The following is a 20,524-nucleotide window of genomic DNA, read 5'->3' on the forward strand; positions in this document are numbered from 1 at the left end:
TGTAGATTAATCCAAACCTTATTTTTCTTCCTGTATCTATGATGACTATGCGGCTTTTGTCTGCCTGCTTTCTTTCACTTTTGCTTACCACTGTTGTATATTGGGTTCCACCTACATTTTGTATAACAACTAGGACAGTTAGTCTAAGCTGGTTTATTTCAATAAATGGATGTAAGCTTTCTAGTATATCAGCACACTACTACTGCTGCAGGTTACCTTTAAAATGAGCAGGGATAAACTCAACGTTTCTCTGTGCTGGATTTTATTTATTTTTTTCCTTCTGATTTTCTTGATAGTCATTATATGTAATAGATTGTATATTTGTTAAAAACCAGAGATTTTCTGGCGAGCAGACTAAAATATTGAGCTATCTGCCAACAAAACTACGGCACACTGTTATTGTTTCATAATACTAAACTGATCTAAATTTCATTTTCCTTGTTACATAAACTGCCCCCCCCCCCCCTCTCATAACTCCCCACTTCCCTCTCCTGCCCCCATTTACAAACTGAACATCTCAACATTTAACTGATACGCTTTTTATTATGTAATTTATGCATTAATTATTACAATTCTCTTAGTTTATTTTACAACTCAGGCTCTCAGTCTGGCCCTTTTTCTGTACCAGTCGTTATTGTGGAAAACCACTTTCCTTGAGTCAAATACCTAGCTTATCAGTAGTGTTATAACAAAACCATGACATTTGCTGATAGCCACTGGCTTCTGAAGGTGATCTCCAGTACTTGGCATTGAATAGCAAATATTTCCTGCCTTCCCTGGCTTCAAGATTGCTGGTATAGGTCATGCTTTCTATGTGCTCTGCTGTTTGTAAGTTGTTTCTTTTTTTCTGACCATGTTGTTCAGAAAACTTCAGTTTTGTTTTTGGTAAATGTTGACATGTCTTTAAAGATACGTTATGGAACATATCAGCCACAAGTCATTACAGTGAATCATCTTTTTTACCAAACAAGATAATAAATTAATGTGTGGGTCAGTTTGTAACTACTGATAAATAAAGGTCAAGTCTCTTCTTAGCAGTGGAATCATGGAATCTGGGTGGTGCTGACCTGATCAGCGGCATGATCAGATACTGGATGAATTACCAGTCAGAAGTCAGTAACCTTTGAAAATGACAGTGACATTTTCTTAGTGTGTCCATTTTTGTGTCTAATATAATCATTTACAAAATTACTGTAGAAGACATAATGAATTTGGAATTCCTGTCATTGCGCGACTTGTGGCACCATCTTTGTGTAAACCTACAACAACATCAAAGAAAGTTCTACACATCAGCTGTTACAAACCAGCTATTCCACATGCTAAACAAATAAGTGAAGTAACACGTATGTCTACAAAGGGAACATCGAGATGACATGCATTGCGTAGCACAGTGACACACCTCCATTGTACCAAATGGATGAGACGGAGACATAGTGTTGGACTCCGCTTGAGTAATAATAAGAACTATGTAATGGAGACTTTCACAACTGGATATCTTAGCTGTTGATGAATCTTCTGGGTTACATGGTTGTGGTTCATGGAACTTTTTCTTTCCTGGCACACCGAGCGAGGTGGCGCAGTGGTAAGACACTGGACTCGCATTCGGGAGGACGACGGTTCAATCCCGCGTCCGGCCATCCTGATTTAGGTTTTCCGTGATTTCCCTAAATCACTCCAGGCAAATGCCGGGATGGTTCCTCTGAAAGGGCACGGCCGACTTCCTTCCCCATCCTTCCCTAATCCGATGAGACCGATGACCACGCTGTCTGGTCTCCTTCCCCAAAACCAACCAATCTTTCCTGGCATTTCACCCAGAGTTGCTCGTGGTTCAGCTGAGTCTTGCTGACTGACAGGTCTGAGAATGGAGAGCGACATAAATACTGTGAAAAAAGGGAATTGTAGAAGTTTACATTAGTGCACCTTTGGGAACTCTCTCTCCAACACATCCTCCTTCCTAAGCTTCCTTGTGGCAAAAACCTACAGCTAGCACCTATTCTCAGCTGCCCCTTACCATTCCTTTGTGCTCCCCCTTTTCTCCTTTCATTTTCCATCCCCATTCCTCCTTGTTTTAACCATACACACCTGACCCCTCCCTCCTCCATATCTCTCTCTCTCTCTCTCTCTCTCTCTCTCTCTCTCTCTCTGTCGTGTGCCACAGTCTAAGTTATTTGATTACTACAATATGTTGTTGTTGTGGTCTTCAGTCCTGAGACTGGTTTGATGTAGCTCTCCATGCTACTCTATCCTGTGCAAGCCTCTTCATCTCCCAGTACCTACTGCAGCCTACATCCTTCTGAATCAGCTTAGTGTATTCATCTCTTGGTCTCCCTCTATGATTTTTACCCTCCACATTGCCCTCCAGTACTAAATTTGTGATCCCTTGATGCTTCAGAACATGTCCTACTGTGGGGAGGCTGGTGGAATTTAAATGTTGTATAATTTTGTAGAACCACTTCCCGGCCGATGCACCATTTGTGGGGCGGCTGGTGAAGTTTATGTTGTTTTTAGAATTGTAATGTAGAAAAGATGCATTTCCCTGCCGTTTAACCATATGTGGGGTGGCGGGTGGAATTAATTGTTATATTAAATGTTCCTATTATTTATGCTGTTGTTTTGCCTTTCTCAACACTGGCTCTCTAACTACAATTTTGGCAACCAGAAAGTGATTAGCAAAACGTGAAGCCTGTAATTAGAATTCCTAGTGCCCACTTTGTCTGAGAAATACACTTATAGCTACAGCTTATAGCTCTGAGGAATTAGGAGATTGTCTGGGATTCATAATCAAAAACGACTGTGGGGGGGGGGGGGGGGGGGGGGAAAGGTTCTCTGTATTCTGAAAGTCACAGATGAAAAAAAAAAAAAAAAAAAAAAGCATCCACACAACCTGACTAACAGAGCAGTTCTGAGTCTAATGTGCTGATGCAACTATAACTGTCCAAATTAAATGTTTAAATGAATGCTCGCCATAATTTGATGATAATGTTCATCAAACGCCACGCTAAAATAATGGTAGAATGTCTGTCCGGCGACGGCACGTGAAAATACGACATACACAAACTGAAGATAGATAATTAAAGTCATACCAGAATTAACACTTCACTTGAAAATGATTTCATGGTTGCGCGTAACCCGAGTAACTTAATACAACATCCAAGGCTGTTATAGCAATGATACTGCCGCGACGCGACTCCCGACACAGATGGTGTGCTATTCAGCGTCTGGAGAGAACTGGGGCCTCACTGCCTCGTGCAGCGTTCTTATATATAAAGCCGCGGTGCGGACGGCTAAGGGAACGCCTGATCAAATCGGCTCTCCCAACTAGCCGCTGGGCTAGTAAAGCACCACTTTAAGTTACCGAATAAATTATAGCTTCTTTTGCTGATGGCCGATGAAGCTCTCAATTTAAATGTGCATTCAGCACACAGGTAAGTAATCATAATAAATGTCTGACGTGGCTAAGTAAAATATTTTGGGCGAGAATTAATTTAATTACACTACACGCAGTAGACGAGCTCTGAACCTGCCCTTTGGAGATACGCTATCGCTATAGTTTTATAGTCATTGAGTTGAAACTTCTCACATCTTTATGATTATAGCGGTTCTCCATTCTACTTAAATATAAACATCCTAGCCTTATTTATTAGCCTACTTAATCTATCTTGCTTCTTTAATTTTTAAGACAAAAACCAGAAAATTATGAATTTCCACTAAAAATTTAGTTTGTGAGATCCAATGTACTGTTTCTATTAAATAATTATGAAAAAGGAATCTAAATATAAATTTTTAAGTCTCTAGCTCTTTTCTGTTGCGCCAATGATTTTTACAGAAAAACGTCCAAATTTCGAAAATGGTTAAAGTTATTGAACTGACATTCAACACATATTGATTTAGTATTACTCCTGACATACTAGAACCGTTTCAGGCTATTTACTTGATTTTTAAAGTATTGCGCAACATTTATGATGTCAGAGCTAGTTACAGCGGACTTGGCTGGCACACAATGGAAAGACTGATGTGAATTTATTACAGCGTGAGTAGGCTGCTTCCCTACATCACCCTCTACTTAAATTTTTTGTTTTTGAATGTTAATGAACAAAAAAAAAATTTAATTACAAAAAGGGAAGCAAGAGTACAGCTTAACTCCCTATGAAAATTTAAAATTGATATGTAAACATATAGAAATATTAAAAAGAAAAACTGATTACCTACTTAAATTATTTAAATTACTGGCATGTTCACTGCCTCTTAAGCAATATTATCCCTCAAAATTTAAGCAAAATCAATGAAACACTTTGGCATACATATTGCCTTAGACAAACAAACACATAAAAATATGTAAAATTATGAAAATCTTAAATCCCTTAAATACATTTTTATATACACAAATTCAAAGAAAATAACACAGTTATTCATAATATATAAACAGACGATTATATCTTAGCAGTCTTTTTTAAACCTGAAAGAAAATTTCACAAATCATTTTTACACACGTGGTTGTAGCCGCTTTGGCTGGCGTTCTACACTTCCATTCACAAGGGTAGAGGAGGGGAAGTTGCTATGGTGTGCGTCCTTCACGTTCACTCTAAATTACATGGGAAAGGGGAGGGGTCACTGTGGGTTGTGTCAAAGTCACTCCACGCTTTCATGCAGCTACCAGGCTGCCACTATCTGGTTTGTCCTGTAGAACAAACAAAAAGAGTGCCTCAGACTCTGTTCACTTATTATCTAAGGGTGGGTCACAATGAAATGGGGATATACACATTTTATCTTTCAATATTTTGCTGGATCAAAGTTAACAGAAGTTTTTCAATTTTACTCTCGCGGTTACTTGACTGTCATGAAATCGGTAAACAAATGGCTCAAAACGCCGTTAGTCACGTACTAGAGAAAATTTATGCTCAAGGCATACAATCATAAATTCTATTCAATTTCAATTTATTATTTCTGGGAGGAACACTAAACCAATGCTCGGTACTTTCCTGATAAATCTGTATTTTATTTACTTAGCTGACTCATCTTCAATTACCTTATTCTTAGAGATAGTATTAGTATATTTGATTAGTAGTTGTCTTCTCAGCTTCTTTGTACATGTGAGTAACTTGTGGTAATAGTACAGTTCTGAGTGTTTAAAACACACTACGTTTAGTTGACTACTAAATCCACTTATTGGTCCTCTGCTGCTGTGTCAGTTCCACATCTGCAATTATGTACTTACTTCATCGAAGTGTATTTATGCTGAGCTATAAATAGTGTTTCACGTCTGCCATTATGTTATTCAATTATGTTGCTAGTGTATGTACTTATTTAACACTCACTCTATTAACATTTAAAGCATAGGATAGCACATGTATTTCATATCTATAGTGTATTGCGGCTGATCAGTTTGCTCACGTGGCAATCCATTTCCACTCGATCGGACGCTGAAACCACAGGTAGTCTCTCTCGACCTACCACTAAAGTGCATCAAGTAATTATGGACGAGTGTAATGCTAAATTCCTTAAACCTATAGGACACCATGAGCTGCTCTGTCTCATCTAACATAAGGGTACCTATGGTCGCATTCATGCCTCCAACTCATAACCTCAATACGTGTAGGTGTTTCCTGTCACACACTACACCAAAATAACGGCCAGCTCCAACCTTATAAATATTTCAAAGATGTGTCCTTCACGTCTCAACCACAAACACTGTTCAATTCTATAACACTGCCATTCCTTGCTACACAAGGTGAGTTCATTTTTTTACAACTTATCTGCATATTTTTCATAACACTGAGCAATCTCTTTTACTATTAATTAGTTAGCTCTACAGCATACAATAGGTTTCACTGCCACTTCAGATCCTGCTTGTACACGAATTTGTATATCTTTTTTAAATATTATTGCTGGACCATTTCCAATAAAACAACAACTTTGTACTTATAATATTACCAGGGTTCTATACATACTTGTTACTCAAATACATTTGTATCTTAATTACGTCATACTTCTCTGTTGTTTGTCACTATTAGGTTTGTCACATTAGGTATTTTTTTTCACTAATCGGTAGATAGAATAGTTACAGAATTCATGGCTTGATAGCCATGACGGAAAATTTTTGTATTGCAAAGAAGGGGTCGAAATTTTGGTGGATAGGAAAGATGAAGAATGAGTGAGACCTGAAATGGAAAGAAGATCTCACACAGCTGGGACTGCACAGCAGCCACACTGTGTAGAGGTTACAGAACAACCTCCTCCCTACAGAATTCATTGGTTTCAGAAAATTTTCATATTGGAAAGAAGGGGTCGACATTTTTGTAGATAGTAAAGATGAAGAATGAGTGAGACCTGAAATGGAAAGAAGATCTCACACATCTGGGACTGCACAGCTGCCACACTGTGTAGAGGTTATAGAACAACCTCCTCCCTACAGAATTCATTAGCTTATTATTGGCTTGATAACCATAACAGAAAATTTAATGTGTTGGAAAGAAGAGGTCAAAATTTTTTGTGGATAGGAAAGATGAAGAATGAGTGAGACCTGAAATGGGAAAGAAGATCTCACACAGCTGGGACTGCACAGCTGCCACACTGTGTAGAGGTTACAGACCAACCTCCTCCCTACAGAATTCATTAGTTTATAATTGGCTTGATAACCATAACGGAAAATTTAATGTGCTGTAAAGAAGAGGTAGAAATTTTAGCTGGATAGAAAAGATGAAGAGTGAGTGAGGTCTGAAATGTGAAAGAAGATCTCACACAGCTGGGACTGCACAGCTGCCACACTGTGTAGAGGTTATAGAACAACCTCCTCCCTACAGAATTCATTCACTACCTATGAACTTCTTTAGGTCGATCATGTTCCTGAGACCTAATAGTTTTTTACTCTTAGGGTACTCTAGCCTATATGCATTGGTATGTGGTTTTCCTATGATCCTGAAAGGTCCTTGGTATACGAACATGAATTTCTTTGTTTCTGCATTTATTTTCTTCGATTTTTCCTTGGTTTTGACAAGGACTAACTGACCTATTTCAAAACTGGTGGGTACAGCTTTTGCGTCATGACGCTTCTTCCTTTCTTTCTCTGTGTTTAGCTTACTTTTACTAAGATTATCACCTTCGTCCCAATATCTCCTATTTTTCAGAACTCGTATAGGCAGCTCCCAAGTACCATCATTAGTTACTACATGTTTATCACTAAAAGGTACTGTAATTACTCTGGTTATCGGCAAGACCATTTTTAACTGGCTTCTTTCAAAGTCAACAACACTCTGATATTTCGACAAGAAATCTATGCCAATTAAAACCTCAATACTGAGATTGTTTACAGTTAAGCATGGATGATCAATTAAATTACCATTAATGTTAAAGGGCAGCAAAGCTTCTTGTTTTACCGTTTTTGACACCTTCCCAGTAACACCAATTATTCTTAGTCCTGATACCCTCATTACTGTAAGCTTGTCTTTGCCAGGTAATGCATCAAAGAAGGACTGAGATATCACACTCACCTCACTTCCACTGTCTAAGAGACAACGTACATTGATACCCAACATATTCACTATTATTATAGGGTGGCTTATTCTAGGTTGTACAGGTGGTTCCTCAAACTCATCCAATAGTTCCTTTTGGATTTGTCTCCAACTAAAGTGATCGACAACTGTCTTCATTACATTTAGGTTAAAGTGTGTAGGGGTTTCCTGAATTACATTTTCAGCTGCATTTTCCAGTCGGTCTATTAATTTCAAATCAAAACACCGCACGACTTCATTACATTTAGTTTGCTGAACATGACCCAAATTACTGTAGTCTGAGCGATTCTGCGTCTCCAGACCGGGCATAATATTAGTTACAGCTAAACCACTTTCACTATTGTCGTCGGGTTCCTTTTCAAGTGACAACTGGTCACAGCTACTGGCTTCATCGACCCCCAACAGGCTACCCTCTACATTCTCACTTACCTCCTGTCCTAAATCTATTAGTACAGTATCAACATCCTGCACAGGCACTTTAGATAAGAGCACATCATCCTCATCGTAAATATAAGCATGAATTTCTTCTGCTTCTTCACCTGACAAGACAGTATTTTGTAGCTCTTCCCTACTGTTACACTGCTGCGCCTTCTCTTTCTCTTCCCACTTAGAAAGCGTCTCTAACACGGTATCTATCAAATACTGTGAGTGATCTAATATTTCTGCTGTATTCTTAGATGCTACCGACCCCTCATCCACATGTTCAGTTTGAGTATTCTGATCTGTCTTATCAATTACCGTAACTACTGGCTTAGGAAAAGTAACCGCCTGGTGAGCGCCAGTGTCCTCATAGACGGGAACTAGTTTTCCTGCCTCGGCCTACTACTGTTTCCTTTATTTCCATTATAGTTAACTGGCACAGCATTGCTTTCCACACTGTTGTTTACCTGCATAATTTTGTTTGGAACAAAATTACTATCATTTGGATGCCATTGTTGGTTCTGATAATTATTTCTCCAATTCCTACCTCTCTTAGGATGGCGAACACCTACTGTTCTGATGTTTACATTGCCATTCTGCTCGTTCTTAAAATTACTACTAGTGTTATTACCATTTCTGTTATTACGTGCTTGCTCCTCATTGGCAGCCACACACTCTACACGTTCCAAATATTCAATGAAATGATCCAGATTGTCTCTAGGGGCAGATATAATTCTAGTTTGCCAATACCATGGCAGTTTGGCTTCAAGACCTAGTATTATCATTTCAGGTTTCAGCTTTTCGGCCAAATGTGACAAACGTGAGATCCATGACCTAGCAAATTCTCTAATAGATTCCTTGCCTACGTTGAAGCGTTTTCCACTCCAAAATTCTCTCAACACTTCATTTTGCTTATTACTAGACCAATACTCATTAATGAAAGCTGTTTTAAATTCCGCTAATGTTTTACACTTCAACATAACATCGGCTGACCAACGCAAGGCGTCACTTGCTAAATGGCTTCTAATAAATGAGATTTTATCTCGTTCAGACCAAGTTGGTGGAATCAGATCTTCAAAATCGTTTCAGAAATCTAGCGGGTGGATATTTTTATCTGGATCGAATCGCAAGAACTGCCGACACCCGATAAAAGCGGCATTTGCAGCTACAATTTGTTGCATACTACCATTACCAGAAGTTACTGAAGCTACTTTATTCTCAATGTTAGCAATGTTAGTACTAATATTTTCTACTCTCATTTCAACATTATCTACTCTTGCACAATATGAGTAGTATCAGTTTTGATTGCATTTACTTCTGCTTGACATATGTTTACTTTTATATTAACATCTTTAAACCTATCTGAGCACAGTTCAGATTCCGCCTCCATCTTTTCTGTTAAATTGTGCTCCAGCTTCGCATCTTCCATTTGGAAGTCTTTGCGAACTTCAGCAACTTCGGATTTTACTGTTTTATACATTTCAGAAAATTGTTGAGCAACCTTTTTCTTAATATCCTCATGATTGTAATCATTTTTATAATTCAAACTGTCCAGATCCTCTTTCAACTTATTGCAACCAGCCTTGAAGGTATCGTCCATTACCTCCAATCGTTTATTAAAATTGGTTTGACTGGCCATAATCCTGTTATTTACCTCAATTATATTAGATTTTAATTCAGCATTACTGATAGCTATTGCTTGTAATATAACATTTAAATCAATAGCCCCAGTATCTTTGGGTTGCTCACTAGCTGGTTTCTTTTCCACTCAGGTGACGAAAAACTAGCTCCAACACCAGAATCATCAAAACTAAATGAAACTTCTGATTGATCAGTCAAATCTAACTCATCCTTTTTAAACTCTACCACCTCTGTTGACTGTTTCGTTTTGAACTCATTAGGTAAACTATCATCCAATAAATTAACAATTTCTGATTTCTGTTTTACTACAGGGGTCTCTATTATTGAATCATTGCCCCTTTTTACACTACTGTCAGGAGACAATACTTCATATTTCACTTTAACATTACTACTTCCATGCATATTTACACTTGAACCGTTGTCTGGATTTACAGTTCCTTCAACAGACATAAGTTCTGATTTAAGTTTAACTTCGGTTTCTTCTGGCTGTTCCATTGCCGACAGTCTTTTAGTGCAGGTTAGTAAAATTTTTAACAGCTTTTCACTTAACTTAGTTCCTTCTGCACGACGTATGGCATTGCCGGCGTGGCGTACCAGGATTACTGATGCAACGCGTTGAACTGCAGACGGCACTCCGACGGCTGCTGTGTGTTTGTGTGGCCCGCAACTGCAGGTGCGGCTCCGGTGGCTCCGGCGGATGACTGCAGTGAGGCGAAACTGGCTTCTCGCGATGCCGGCAGCGCCGCTAGACTCAGTGCCAGCTCCGTCAATCCAGATGCGTTGTTAATCCAATTGCGTTGTCCACATGTACACATAACACTTTCACTGTTCTATTACTCAGTTGCGTGTCGCATTTCACTCGCGAATCCAAATATTTAAAATCACTTTCACTTTTACTCAGTTTCATTCCCGGCCGATGCACCAATTGTGGGGCGGCTGGTGAAGTTTATGTTGTTTTTAGAATTGTAATGTAGAAAAGATGCATTTCCCTGCCGTTTAACCATATGTGGGGCGGCGGGTGGGATTAATCGTTATATTAAATTTTCCTATTATTTATGCTGTTGTTTTGCCGTTCTCAACACTGGCTCTCTAACAACAATTTTGGCAACCAGAAAGCGGTTAGCAAAACGTGAAGCCTGTAATTAGAATTCCTAGTGCCCACTTTGTCTGAGAAATACACTTATAGCTACAGCTTATAGCTCTGAGGAATTAGGAGATTGTCTGGGATTCATAATCAAAAATGATCGTGAAAAAAAAAAAAGGTTCTCTGTATTCTGAAAGTCACAGATAAAAAAAAAAAAGCATCCACACAACCTGACTAACAGAGCAGTTCAGAGTCTAATGCGCTGATGCAACTATAACTGTCCAAATTAAATGTTTAAATGAATGGTCGCCATAATTTGATAAAAATGTTCATCAAACGCCACGCTAAAATAATGGTAGAATGTCTGTCCCGCGACGGCACGTGAAAATACGACATACGTAAACTGAAGATAGATAATTAAAGTCGTCCCAGAATTAACACTTCACTTGAAAATGATTTCATGGTTGCGCGTGACCCGAGTAACTTAATACGGCATCCGAAGCTGTTTATAGCAATGATACCGACGCGACGCGACTCCTGACACAGATGGTGTGCTATTCAGCGTCTGGAGAGAACTGGGGCCTCACTTCCTCGTGCAGCGTTCTTATATATAAAGCCGCGGTGCGGACGGCTAAGGGAACGCCTGATCAAATCGGCTCTCCCAACTAGCCGCTGGGCTAGTAAAGCACCACTTTAAGTTACCGAGTAAATTATAGCTTCTTTTGCTGATGGCTGATGAAGCTCCCAATTTAAATGTGCATTCAGCACACAGGTAAGTAATCATAATAAAAGTCTGACGTGGCTAAGTAAAATATTTTGGGCGAGAGAATTAATTTAATTACACTACACGCAGTAGACAAGCTCTGAACCTGCCATTTGGAGATACACTATCGCTATAGTTTTATAGTCATTGAGTTGAAACTTCTCACATCTTTATGATTATAGTGGATCTCCATTCTACTTAAATATAAACATCCTAGCCTTATTTATTAGCCTACTTAATCTATCTTGCTTCCTTAATTTTTAAGACAAAAACCAGAAAATTATGAATTTCCACTAAAATTTTAATTTGTGAGATCCAAAGTACTGTTTCTATTAAATAATTATGAAAAAGGAATCTAAATATAAATTTTTAAGTCTCTAGCTCTTTTCTGTTGCGCCAATGATTTTTACAGAAAAACGTCCAAATTTCGAAAATGGTTAAAGTTATTGAACTGACATTCAACACATATTGATTTAGTATTGCTCCTGACATACTAGAACCGTTTCAGGCTATTTACTTGATTTTTAAAGTATTGCGCAACATTTATGACGTCAGAGCTAGTTACAGCGGACTCGGCTGCACACAATGGAAAGACTGATGTGAATTTATTACAGCGTGAGTAGGCTGCTTCCCTACACTACCAACCGGTCCCTTCTTCTAGTCAAGTTGTGCCACAAACTCCTCCCCAATTATATTCAATACCTCCTCTTTAGTTATGTGATCTACCCATCTAATCTTCAGCATTCTTCTGTAGCACCACATTTTGAAAGCTTCTATTCTCTTCTTGTCCAAACTATTTATTGTCCATGTTTCACTTCCATACATGGCTACACTCCATACAAATACTTTCAGAAATGGCTTCCTGAAACTTAAATCTATACTCGATGTTAACAAATTTCTCTTCTTCAGAAATGATTTCCTTGCCATTGCTAGTCTATATTTTATATCCTCTCTACTTCGACCATCATGAGTTATTTTGCTCCCCAAATAGCAAAACTCCTTTACTACTTTAAGTGTCTCATTTCCTAATCTAATTCCCTCAGCATCACCCGACTTAATTTGACTACATTCCGTTATCCTCATTTTGCTTTTGTTGATGTTCATCTTATACCCTCCTTTCAAGACACGGTCCATTCCGATCAACTGCTCTTCCAAGTCCTTTGCTGTCTCTGACAGAATTACAATGTCATCGGTGAACCTCAAAGTTTTTATTTCTTCTCCATGGATTTTAATACCTACTCCGAACTTTTCTTTTGTTTCCTTTACTGCTTGCTCAATATACAGATTGAATAGCATTGGGGAGAGGTTACAACTTTGTCTCACTCCCTTCCCAACCACTGCTTCCCTTTCATGCCTCTCGATTCTTATAACTGCCATCTGGTTTCTGTACAAATTGTAAATAGCCTTTCGCTCCCTGTATTTTACCCCTGCCACCTTCAAAATTTGAAAGAGAGTATTCCAGTCAACATTGTCAAAAGCTTTCTCTAAGTCTACAAATGCTAGAAACGTAAGTTTGCCTTTCCTTAATCTTTCTTCTAAGATAAGTCGTAGGGTCAGTATTGTCTCACGTGTTCCAACATTTCTACGGAATCCAAACTGATCTTCTCCGAGGTCGGCTTCTACTAGTTTTTCCATTTGTCTGTAAAGAATTCGCGTTAGTATTTTGCAGCTTGTGACTTATTAAACTGATAGTTCAGTAATTTTCACATCTGTCAACACCTGCTTTCTTTGGGATTGGGATTATTATATTCTTCTTGAAGACTGACGGAATTTCGCCTGTCTCATACATCTTGCTCACCAGATGGTGGAGTTTTGTCAGTACTGGCTCTCCCAAGGCTATCAGTAGTTCTAATGGAAAGTTGTCTACTCCCAGGGCCTTGTTTCGACTCAGGTCTTTCAGTGCTCTGTCAAACTCTTCACGCAGTATCATACCTTCCATCTAGACGACCTAATGATTGAGCAAATTAAACATTTTGGTCCCATCACGGAAAGATGGCTTCTACAATTCTATAATGGTTGCCTGAAGCGGAAACAGATCCCTGCCATCTGGAGGAAAACTAAAGTTATTCCCTTACTAAAACCTGGAAAGGGTGCAGCTGATCCCAAGAACTACCGACCGATTTCGCTCCTTTGCCATTTGTATAAAATCTATGAAAGAATGTTACTAAATAGACTCACTCCCATTGTTGAAAAACAACTCATACCTCAACAAGCAGGTTTCCGACCTGGAAAGAATTGTACAGCACAAGTCCTTAATCTGACTGAACATATTGAAGAGGGATATGAAAAAGGATACATTTCCGGGGCTGTCTTCGTGGATCTCACAGCAGCATATGACACCATTCAACATCGACAATTATTGCACAAAGTCTACTACATCACTAGAGACATTAATTTCACCAGAACTGTGCAGACACTTTTGGAAAACCGGCGATTCTATGTGGAGTTCCAAGGAAGAAGGAGTAGATGGAGAAGTCAAAGGAATGGCTTGCCTCAGGGTAGTGTCCTTTCCCCCATATTGTTCAACATATTTACAAATGACCAGCCTCAACCTTCTCTTACAAAGAGTTTCATCTATGCAGATGATCTTGCCTTAGTCACACAAGCCAGAGATTTTGACACAGTAGAAAACCAGCTTACTGTTGCTCTCAAGGACCTATCTGAGTACTACAGAGTCAATAACTTAAGACCGAACCCTACTAAAACTCAAGTTTGTGCTTTCCACCTACGCAATCGAGAGGCCTACAGAAAACTTACAGTGTGTTGGGAAGATCAAGAGCTTGAACATTGTTTCTACCCCAAATATCTGGGTGTCACCTTAGATCGAACGTTGACCTACAGAAAACACTGCACTAACACTAAGCAGAAAGTTGCTGCTCGTAACAACATCCTGCGGAAGCTCACTGGCAGCGTTTGGGGTGCAGATCCCAAACTACTAAGAACATCAGCCTTGGCCTTGTGCTATTCCGCAGCTGAATACGCATGTCCTGTATGGTACAAGTCATCTCATGCAAAGCAGGTTGATGTGGCACTGAACGAAACCTGCAGGACAGTAACGGGATGCCTCAAAGCTACACCTATTGATAAACTCCATAAACTAGCAGGTATTGCCCCTCCAGACATAAGGCGTGAAGTCGCAGCCAAACTTGAGAGACATAAAGCAGATCATAACACCGATCACCTGCTACATGGATACCAGCCACCAATTAGTAGACTCAAATCTAGGAGGAGCTTTATGAGAACTACTACACCCCTCACCGGTCGGACTGGAGCAGCCAGACTATCTCAGTGGACAGCAAAATCTGACAGCAATGATTGGATGACTCCTTCTGAGACCCTTCCTCCTGGTGGAAATCAAGTCTGGACAGTGTGGAAGTCTCTAAATCGGCTCAGGAGTGGCGTCGGACGAACTAAGGACAACCTGTTTAAATGGGGCTTCATGAAGGAATCTTCCACCTTGTGTGACTGCGGAGAAGAACAGACAACCAAACATTTAATTAACTGTCCTAGATGTCCTGTATCATGTTCCACACAAGAGCTTGTTGATGTTTCAGATAATGCTGCTGCCGTTGCACAATTTTGGGCTAATACCGTTTAGTTTGTTCTTTTATGATTTGACCTGATTTGTTATATTGTATATATTGTAAATATTGTTGTAATGTTTTTGACTCGAAATAAAAATAAATACCTTCCATTTCATCTTCATCTACCTCCTCTTCCATTTCCATAATATTTTCCTCAAGAACATTGCCCCTGTATAGACCCTCTGTATACTCCTTCCACCTTTCTGCTTTCCCTTCTTTGCTTAGAACTGTGTTTCCATCTGAGCTCATGATATTCATGCAAGTGGTTCTCTTTTCTCCAAGGGTCTCTTTAATTTTCCTGTAGGCAGTATCTCTTCTGTTACCCAAGGATTTTTACTAGCCCTCGTCTTTTTACCTATTTGATCATTTGCTGCCTTCACTATTTCATTCCTCAAACCTACCCATTCTTCTTCTACTGTATTTCTTTCCCCCATTCCTGTCAATTGTTCCCTTATGCTCTCCCTGAAACTCTGTACAACCTCTGGTTCTTTCAGTTTATCCAGGTCCCATCTCCTTAAATTCCCACCTTTTTGCAGTTTCTTCAGTTTTAATCTACAGGTCATAACCAATAGATTGTGGTCAGAGTCCACATCTGCCCCTGGAAATGTCTTACAATTTAAAACCTGGTTCCTAAATCTCTGTCTTACCATTATATAATTTATCTGAAACCTTTTAGTATCTCCAGGGGTCTTCCATGTATACAACCTTCTTTCATGATTCTTGAACCAAGTGTTAGCTATGATTAAGTTATGCTCTGTGCAAAATTCTACCAGGCGGCTTCCTCTTTCATTTCTTAGCCCCAATACATATTCACCTACTATGTTTCCTTCTCTTCCTTTTCACACAGTCGAATTACAGTCACCCATGACTATTAAATTTTCGTCTCCATTCACTGCCTGAATAATTTCTTTTATCTCATCATTCATTTCATCAACTGCTTTATCATCTGCAGAGCTAGGTGGCATATAAACTTGTACTACTGTAGTAGGTGTGGGCTTTGTGTCTATCTTGGCCACAATAATGTGTTCACTATGATGTTTGTAGTAGCTTACCCGCACACCTACTTTTTTATTCATTATTAAACCTACTCCTGCATTGCCCCTATTTGATTTTGTATTTATAACCCTGTATTCACCTGACCAAAAGTCTTGTTCCTCTTGCCACCGAACTTCACTAATTCCCACTATATCTAACTTTAACCTATCCATTTCCCTCTTTAAATTTTCTAACCTACCTGCCTGATTAAGGGATCTGACATTCCACACTCCGATCCTTAGAATGCCAGTTTTCATAATTAATCCTTATTTACTGAGCAAGGTGGCACAGTGCTTAGAGCACTGGACTCACATTCAGAAGAACAACAGTTCAAATCTAAGTCCAGCCATTCGGAGTTAGGTTTTCCTTTACGTCCCTAAATTGCTCCAGGCAAATGCTGGGCTGGTTCCCTTAGAAAGGGCATGGCTGATTTCCTTCCCCATCTGTGAAATAACTCAGCTTTTGCTCTGTCTCTGATGACCTAACTGTCAATGGAACAGTAATCCCTAATTTTCCTTCCCTCCTTTATTCCTTATTTTGTAACTGGTGCTAAGAACCACTGTCTGTCCCTGTCCTGCCTCACAGTACTTCCATATATCCTCTCTGCCTTGCATATCTTCCTGCTTTCCAGTTGCCCATTTGTTTCACCCCCCCCCCCCCACTCCCTCTTCCATGATCCTGTTCCCCTCCACAAACTTTTTCGTTTCATCTCCCCCCCCCCCCCCCCCCCATCCCACTCTCTCTTCCCTGTTCCTGTCCTCCTCCACAAACTTTTGTCTGTCTGGGCAACCAATCGTAAACAAGACAGCAAGTGGTGCCACTTTGTGTATGTGAGGGTGTTAATTAGAGCAGCAAAAGAGTAAAAATTCAAAAAGGTGAAGGTTCCAAAAATTGATCATTTGTGGTGATAAGTTTTCTTTGTGCAATTCTTCAATGTACCATGGCTTTTCATAAGAATGCGATTATTTGCTGTAATCTAAAGAATTACATTTTTTATTTGTGTTGGACTTATCCCTGTGAACTTGTATACTGCTTGCTTCATTTTGTAACAAATTTCAGTGTGTATATTGAATCTTAATGTATTTACAGATATGTTATTGCAAAGACTTTTTTTGATTTTAAATAACTTGATCTTATGCAAAGTGAGTTTTTAAATGCAGCTTTAGTCCTTTGTTCTCTTAGAGGAAATGGAGCCAGCTGCTTATTACATCTTTTATAGCTATGAACTTTCAATAACACGTGTAACAAGTACCACTAAATAGTTCCTTTTTTGCCTTCTAGGTATGAAGTAAAACTCCAAGTATCAGGTGGTGATGGAAATTTTGTATGGCAAAGCAAAGACACCTCTATTGCTGTTGTTACTCAGGCTGGAGTAGTAAGAACTGTCAATCAAGGGCATGTTGAGATAACTGCTGCAATGGACATTAATCGGAACAACTATGCAGTGTCAAATTTTCATATTTTGCCACCGCGCCAGCTGCAAATAGTAGAATATTTGGCAGAAACAGAAGTGGGAAACTCTATTTTTTTACATGTTGCAATGTTTGCTGAGAGGCCAGCAGAAAGTGATAAAGCAAAAAAGATATCACTTGCTGCTTTCACACAATGTGCAGACATCCCATTTCAGGTCCAGATATGGGACGAAATTTTTTCATTTAACGAGTCTCTTAAAACAGCACCCATTGGCACGGCTTGTTCGTCTTTGGGTATCACAGCTACAGAGTTGGGTACTACAAAAGTGACAGTGTCATATACGCAAGAAGAAATAACACTTGAAGATAGTGTTACATTAGCAAGTTACTGGCCATTAAAGCCTGTCAATCCAGCCAGTGGTGTTGTAGTTTTAGCTGTTGGATCAGCAAGGACAGTAGTATTTACTGGTGGACCAAGACCTTGGATTGGACATGCATCTGAGCATTTTCATCACTTGGAGCCGACTCCCAGTGAAAATGATATTATAGAAGTAATGGAACTCAGTAACATTGTTTCAGATCAGCCAGATGTTTACACTTACCGTATTTTATGTAAGCAGCTTGGTGAAGCAGAAGTTACCTTGACAGTCACAAACAAACCAATGGCTAGGTACAGAAAGCGCTCAGAATCTGTTGCAACAGTGACTGTATATTGTGCAAAACCCCGTTACATTTCACTATTTCCAGAAATTAAACTGACAGAGAAAGAACGTTGTCCAATCAATTACCAGAATGAAAGAATGGTGGTGCAGAATTATAAAGATATTGAAGTGGCTGTTATTGTTACAGATGAAGAAGGTCATGTATTTGACAATGTATCAAGTTTGGACATTGACTGGATGGTTTCTGACGAATCTCTTGGTATTTTGCCTAATCCAGACGAGATGGTTTTTGAGAATTTAGAAGAAAATGGTCGCGTCTTCCCCTCACGCCAATATCAAGTGATACAACCAAAAAGCAAGACTGGTGTCCTTGAAATAACAGCACGTGTTGTCGGTTATAATACTCTATTGCTGAGAGAATTGGAAATCATTCCAGAATATCCCCCATTTCCTGTCACTGATAAAAAAGGCTATGAGTCAACACCAGAAATAGTGTCAACATTGAGCCTTCTGTTAGTCAGTGATACTATTGTAACACCCAATGTTGCTTATGTTTTCAACCATCCTGATAATATGATTAAACTCCAAGTAAGCCAAGGTTCAGGTTATTATGAACTTGTCCTCAGTTCTGAAGACGTGGCTGATGTTACTTACGTGGAAGGCTCCAGAATTATAGAAATTGTTCCAAAAACAGATGGTCATTTAAAATTGGCTATGGTAGACCTATGTCTTCCATCAAAACCAGCACTAGCAGAAGTTCAGGTTTCAAGTGTAGGCAGCATCAAAGTAGAGGTTGCTGAACATGTAGAGAAGGGTCGATGCATTCCAGCTGTTGTTCATTTATATGATACAACAGGAAATGTTTTGCCCATTTCAGATATTTCTTTGTTGAATCTTCGACCATTAGCGGATACAGCAGTCATTGGAATAAAACTTTTGCCTGACAAGGAGACCCTCATGAAAGTAGGTTCCTTGGGAGAAGTCCATTATGTTATTACTGGCTTGCAACTTGGCGATATAAACTTAATTTTTGCCAGTGGTTTTGAAGGGAATGAAGTGCTCAGTCACCCTGTTCCAATTCAGGTTTTCCCACCTTTAAAACTCCTACCCCGAAATGTCACACTGGTGGTAGGATCTGTGTACCAGATTAACAGTCATGGTGGTCCACGACCAGCATCACATATTGATTATTCTGTTAGCTCTACCTCAATTGCAACAGTGAATTCAGTTGGCCTTGTTGAAGGATTTGGCCAAGGGAAAACAGTACTTGTTGGAAAAGCTGTGGGCATAAACAAGGCAACAGGACAGAGGGTCGTCTATTCAAAGGATAGTGTTGAAATAAATGTCATTCCTCTTGCTGCCATTAAAATTAATGCACCATTAAATAGAATAATTGTTGGTGCTACAATGCCACTTTGGGCTCATGGTATTCCTGAAGAGTTGACGCCCTTGATTATTGGTTGTGCAAGGCCATCTCTGCTGTTTGATTGGGCTGTTTCAGCACCTAATGTAGTTCAATTGAATAATGTTTACCATGAAACTGGTATTGTACTGAAAGATGAAGATAAAATTTCCATGCGATTGACTGCTCTAAGGGCGGGCATCTCAACTATTTATTTAAATGTTACTGTACCTCCTAGAATGTCTGCTTTTCCTCAAGAGCAGACAGTGAAATTTGAAACTAGCTTAGAAATTGAAGTGTTTGAAGAGCTGCGTCTTGCATCACCACCCAGTGTAGGAGATGTTCAGTCACCATATATTTTGATGGCTCCTGACACTGAAATACAGCTAAAAACAAACCATGAAGGAGATCTCATGTACTCAGTGCTGGGTTCAATTGATCCTGCAGAGAAAGCAGAATCATCAGACGTTGAAAGTATCGACCGTGCAGTTAGTAATGTGACTCCATTGCTAACAGTGAATGAACGTGGATTAATAAGATCACAGAGTGCCACCGGAAGAACTGTTGTCACTGTATCAGTGAAAGAAGGTTTTGGCTTGAAACAAGTACTTGGTGTAACAGTTGAGGTAAGTCAGTCTTCATGGTAAAATATTCCCTCATTGTATTTGTGTTGTTACTTGAACTTTATGATCACACCAAACATTGCATCCATAATTATGTCAGTTTTTAGTGTGGAGTTTTTTCATGTATTTTTCTTCTTCTTTTTCTTCCATCAATTATTGCAATTTGTAGCCCATTGTGATTTCTCATTTGTTTGACATTGTTAGTCTATCCATTTCATTTTGATCATTACTGTGGTCTTCATGTGTTAGATAATAAGTGTGCCACCTTCTGGGAATGCAGGTGTGGCAGTGGGATCTACATTCTGAAATCATTTATACAGTGATAAAGGTTAAAGATCAATGTATTACACCTTGCAGCTATTCACCCTTGTGCACCATGAAAGCTGGATG

At 39.3% G+C, this 20,524-nt stretch overlaps 1 protein-coding gene across 1 annotated transcript in view; it reads left to right on the plus strand.

Annotated features, from left to right (window-relative positions):
• Positions 1–20,524, plus strand: part of LOC126262497 (nuclear pore membrane glycoprotein 210) — a 272,203-nt gene that overhangs the window by 98,063 nt on the left and 153,616 nt on the right. Inside the window, exon 7 of the mRNA XM_049959163.1 lies at positions 17,317–20,137. Coding sequence (XP_049815120.1) covers positions 17,317–20,137 — 2,821 coding nt within the window. The remainder of the gene's footprint in view (positions 1–17,316; positions 20,138–20,524) is intronic.

Source organism: Schistocerca nitens, chromosome 6, assembly GCF_023898315.1.
Source record: "Schistocerca nitens isolate TAMUIC-IGC-003100 chromosome 6, iqSchNite1.1, whole genome shotgun sequence".
Classification (NCBI taxonomy): Eukaryota; Metazoa; Arthropoda; class Insecta; order Orthoptera; family Acrididae; genus Schistocerca; species Schistocerca nitens.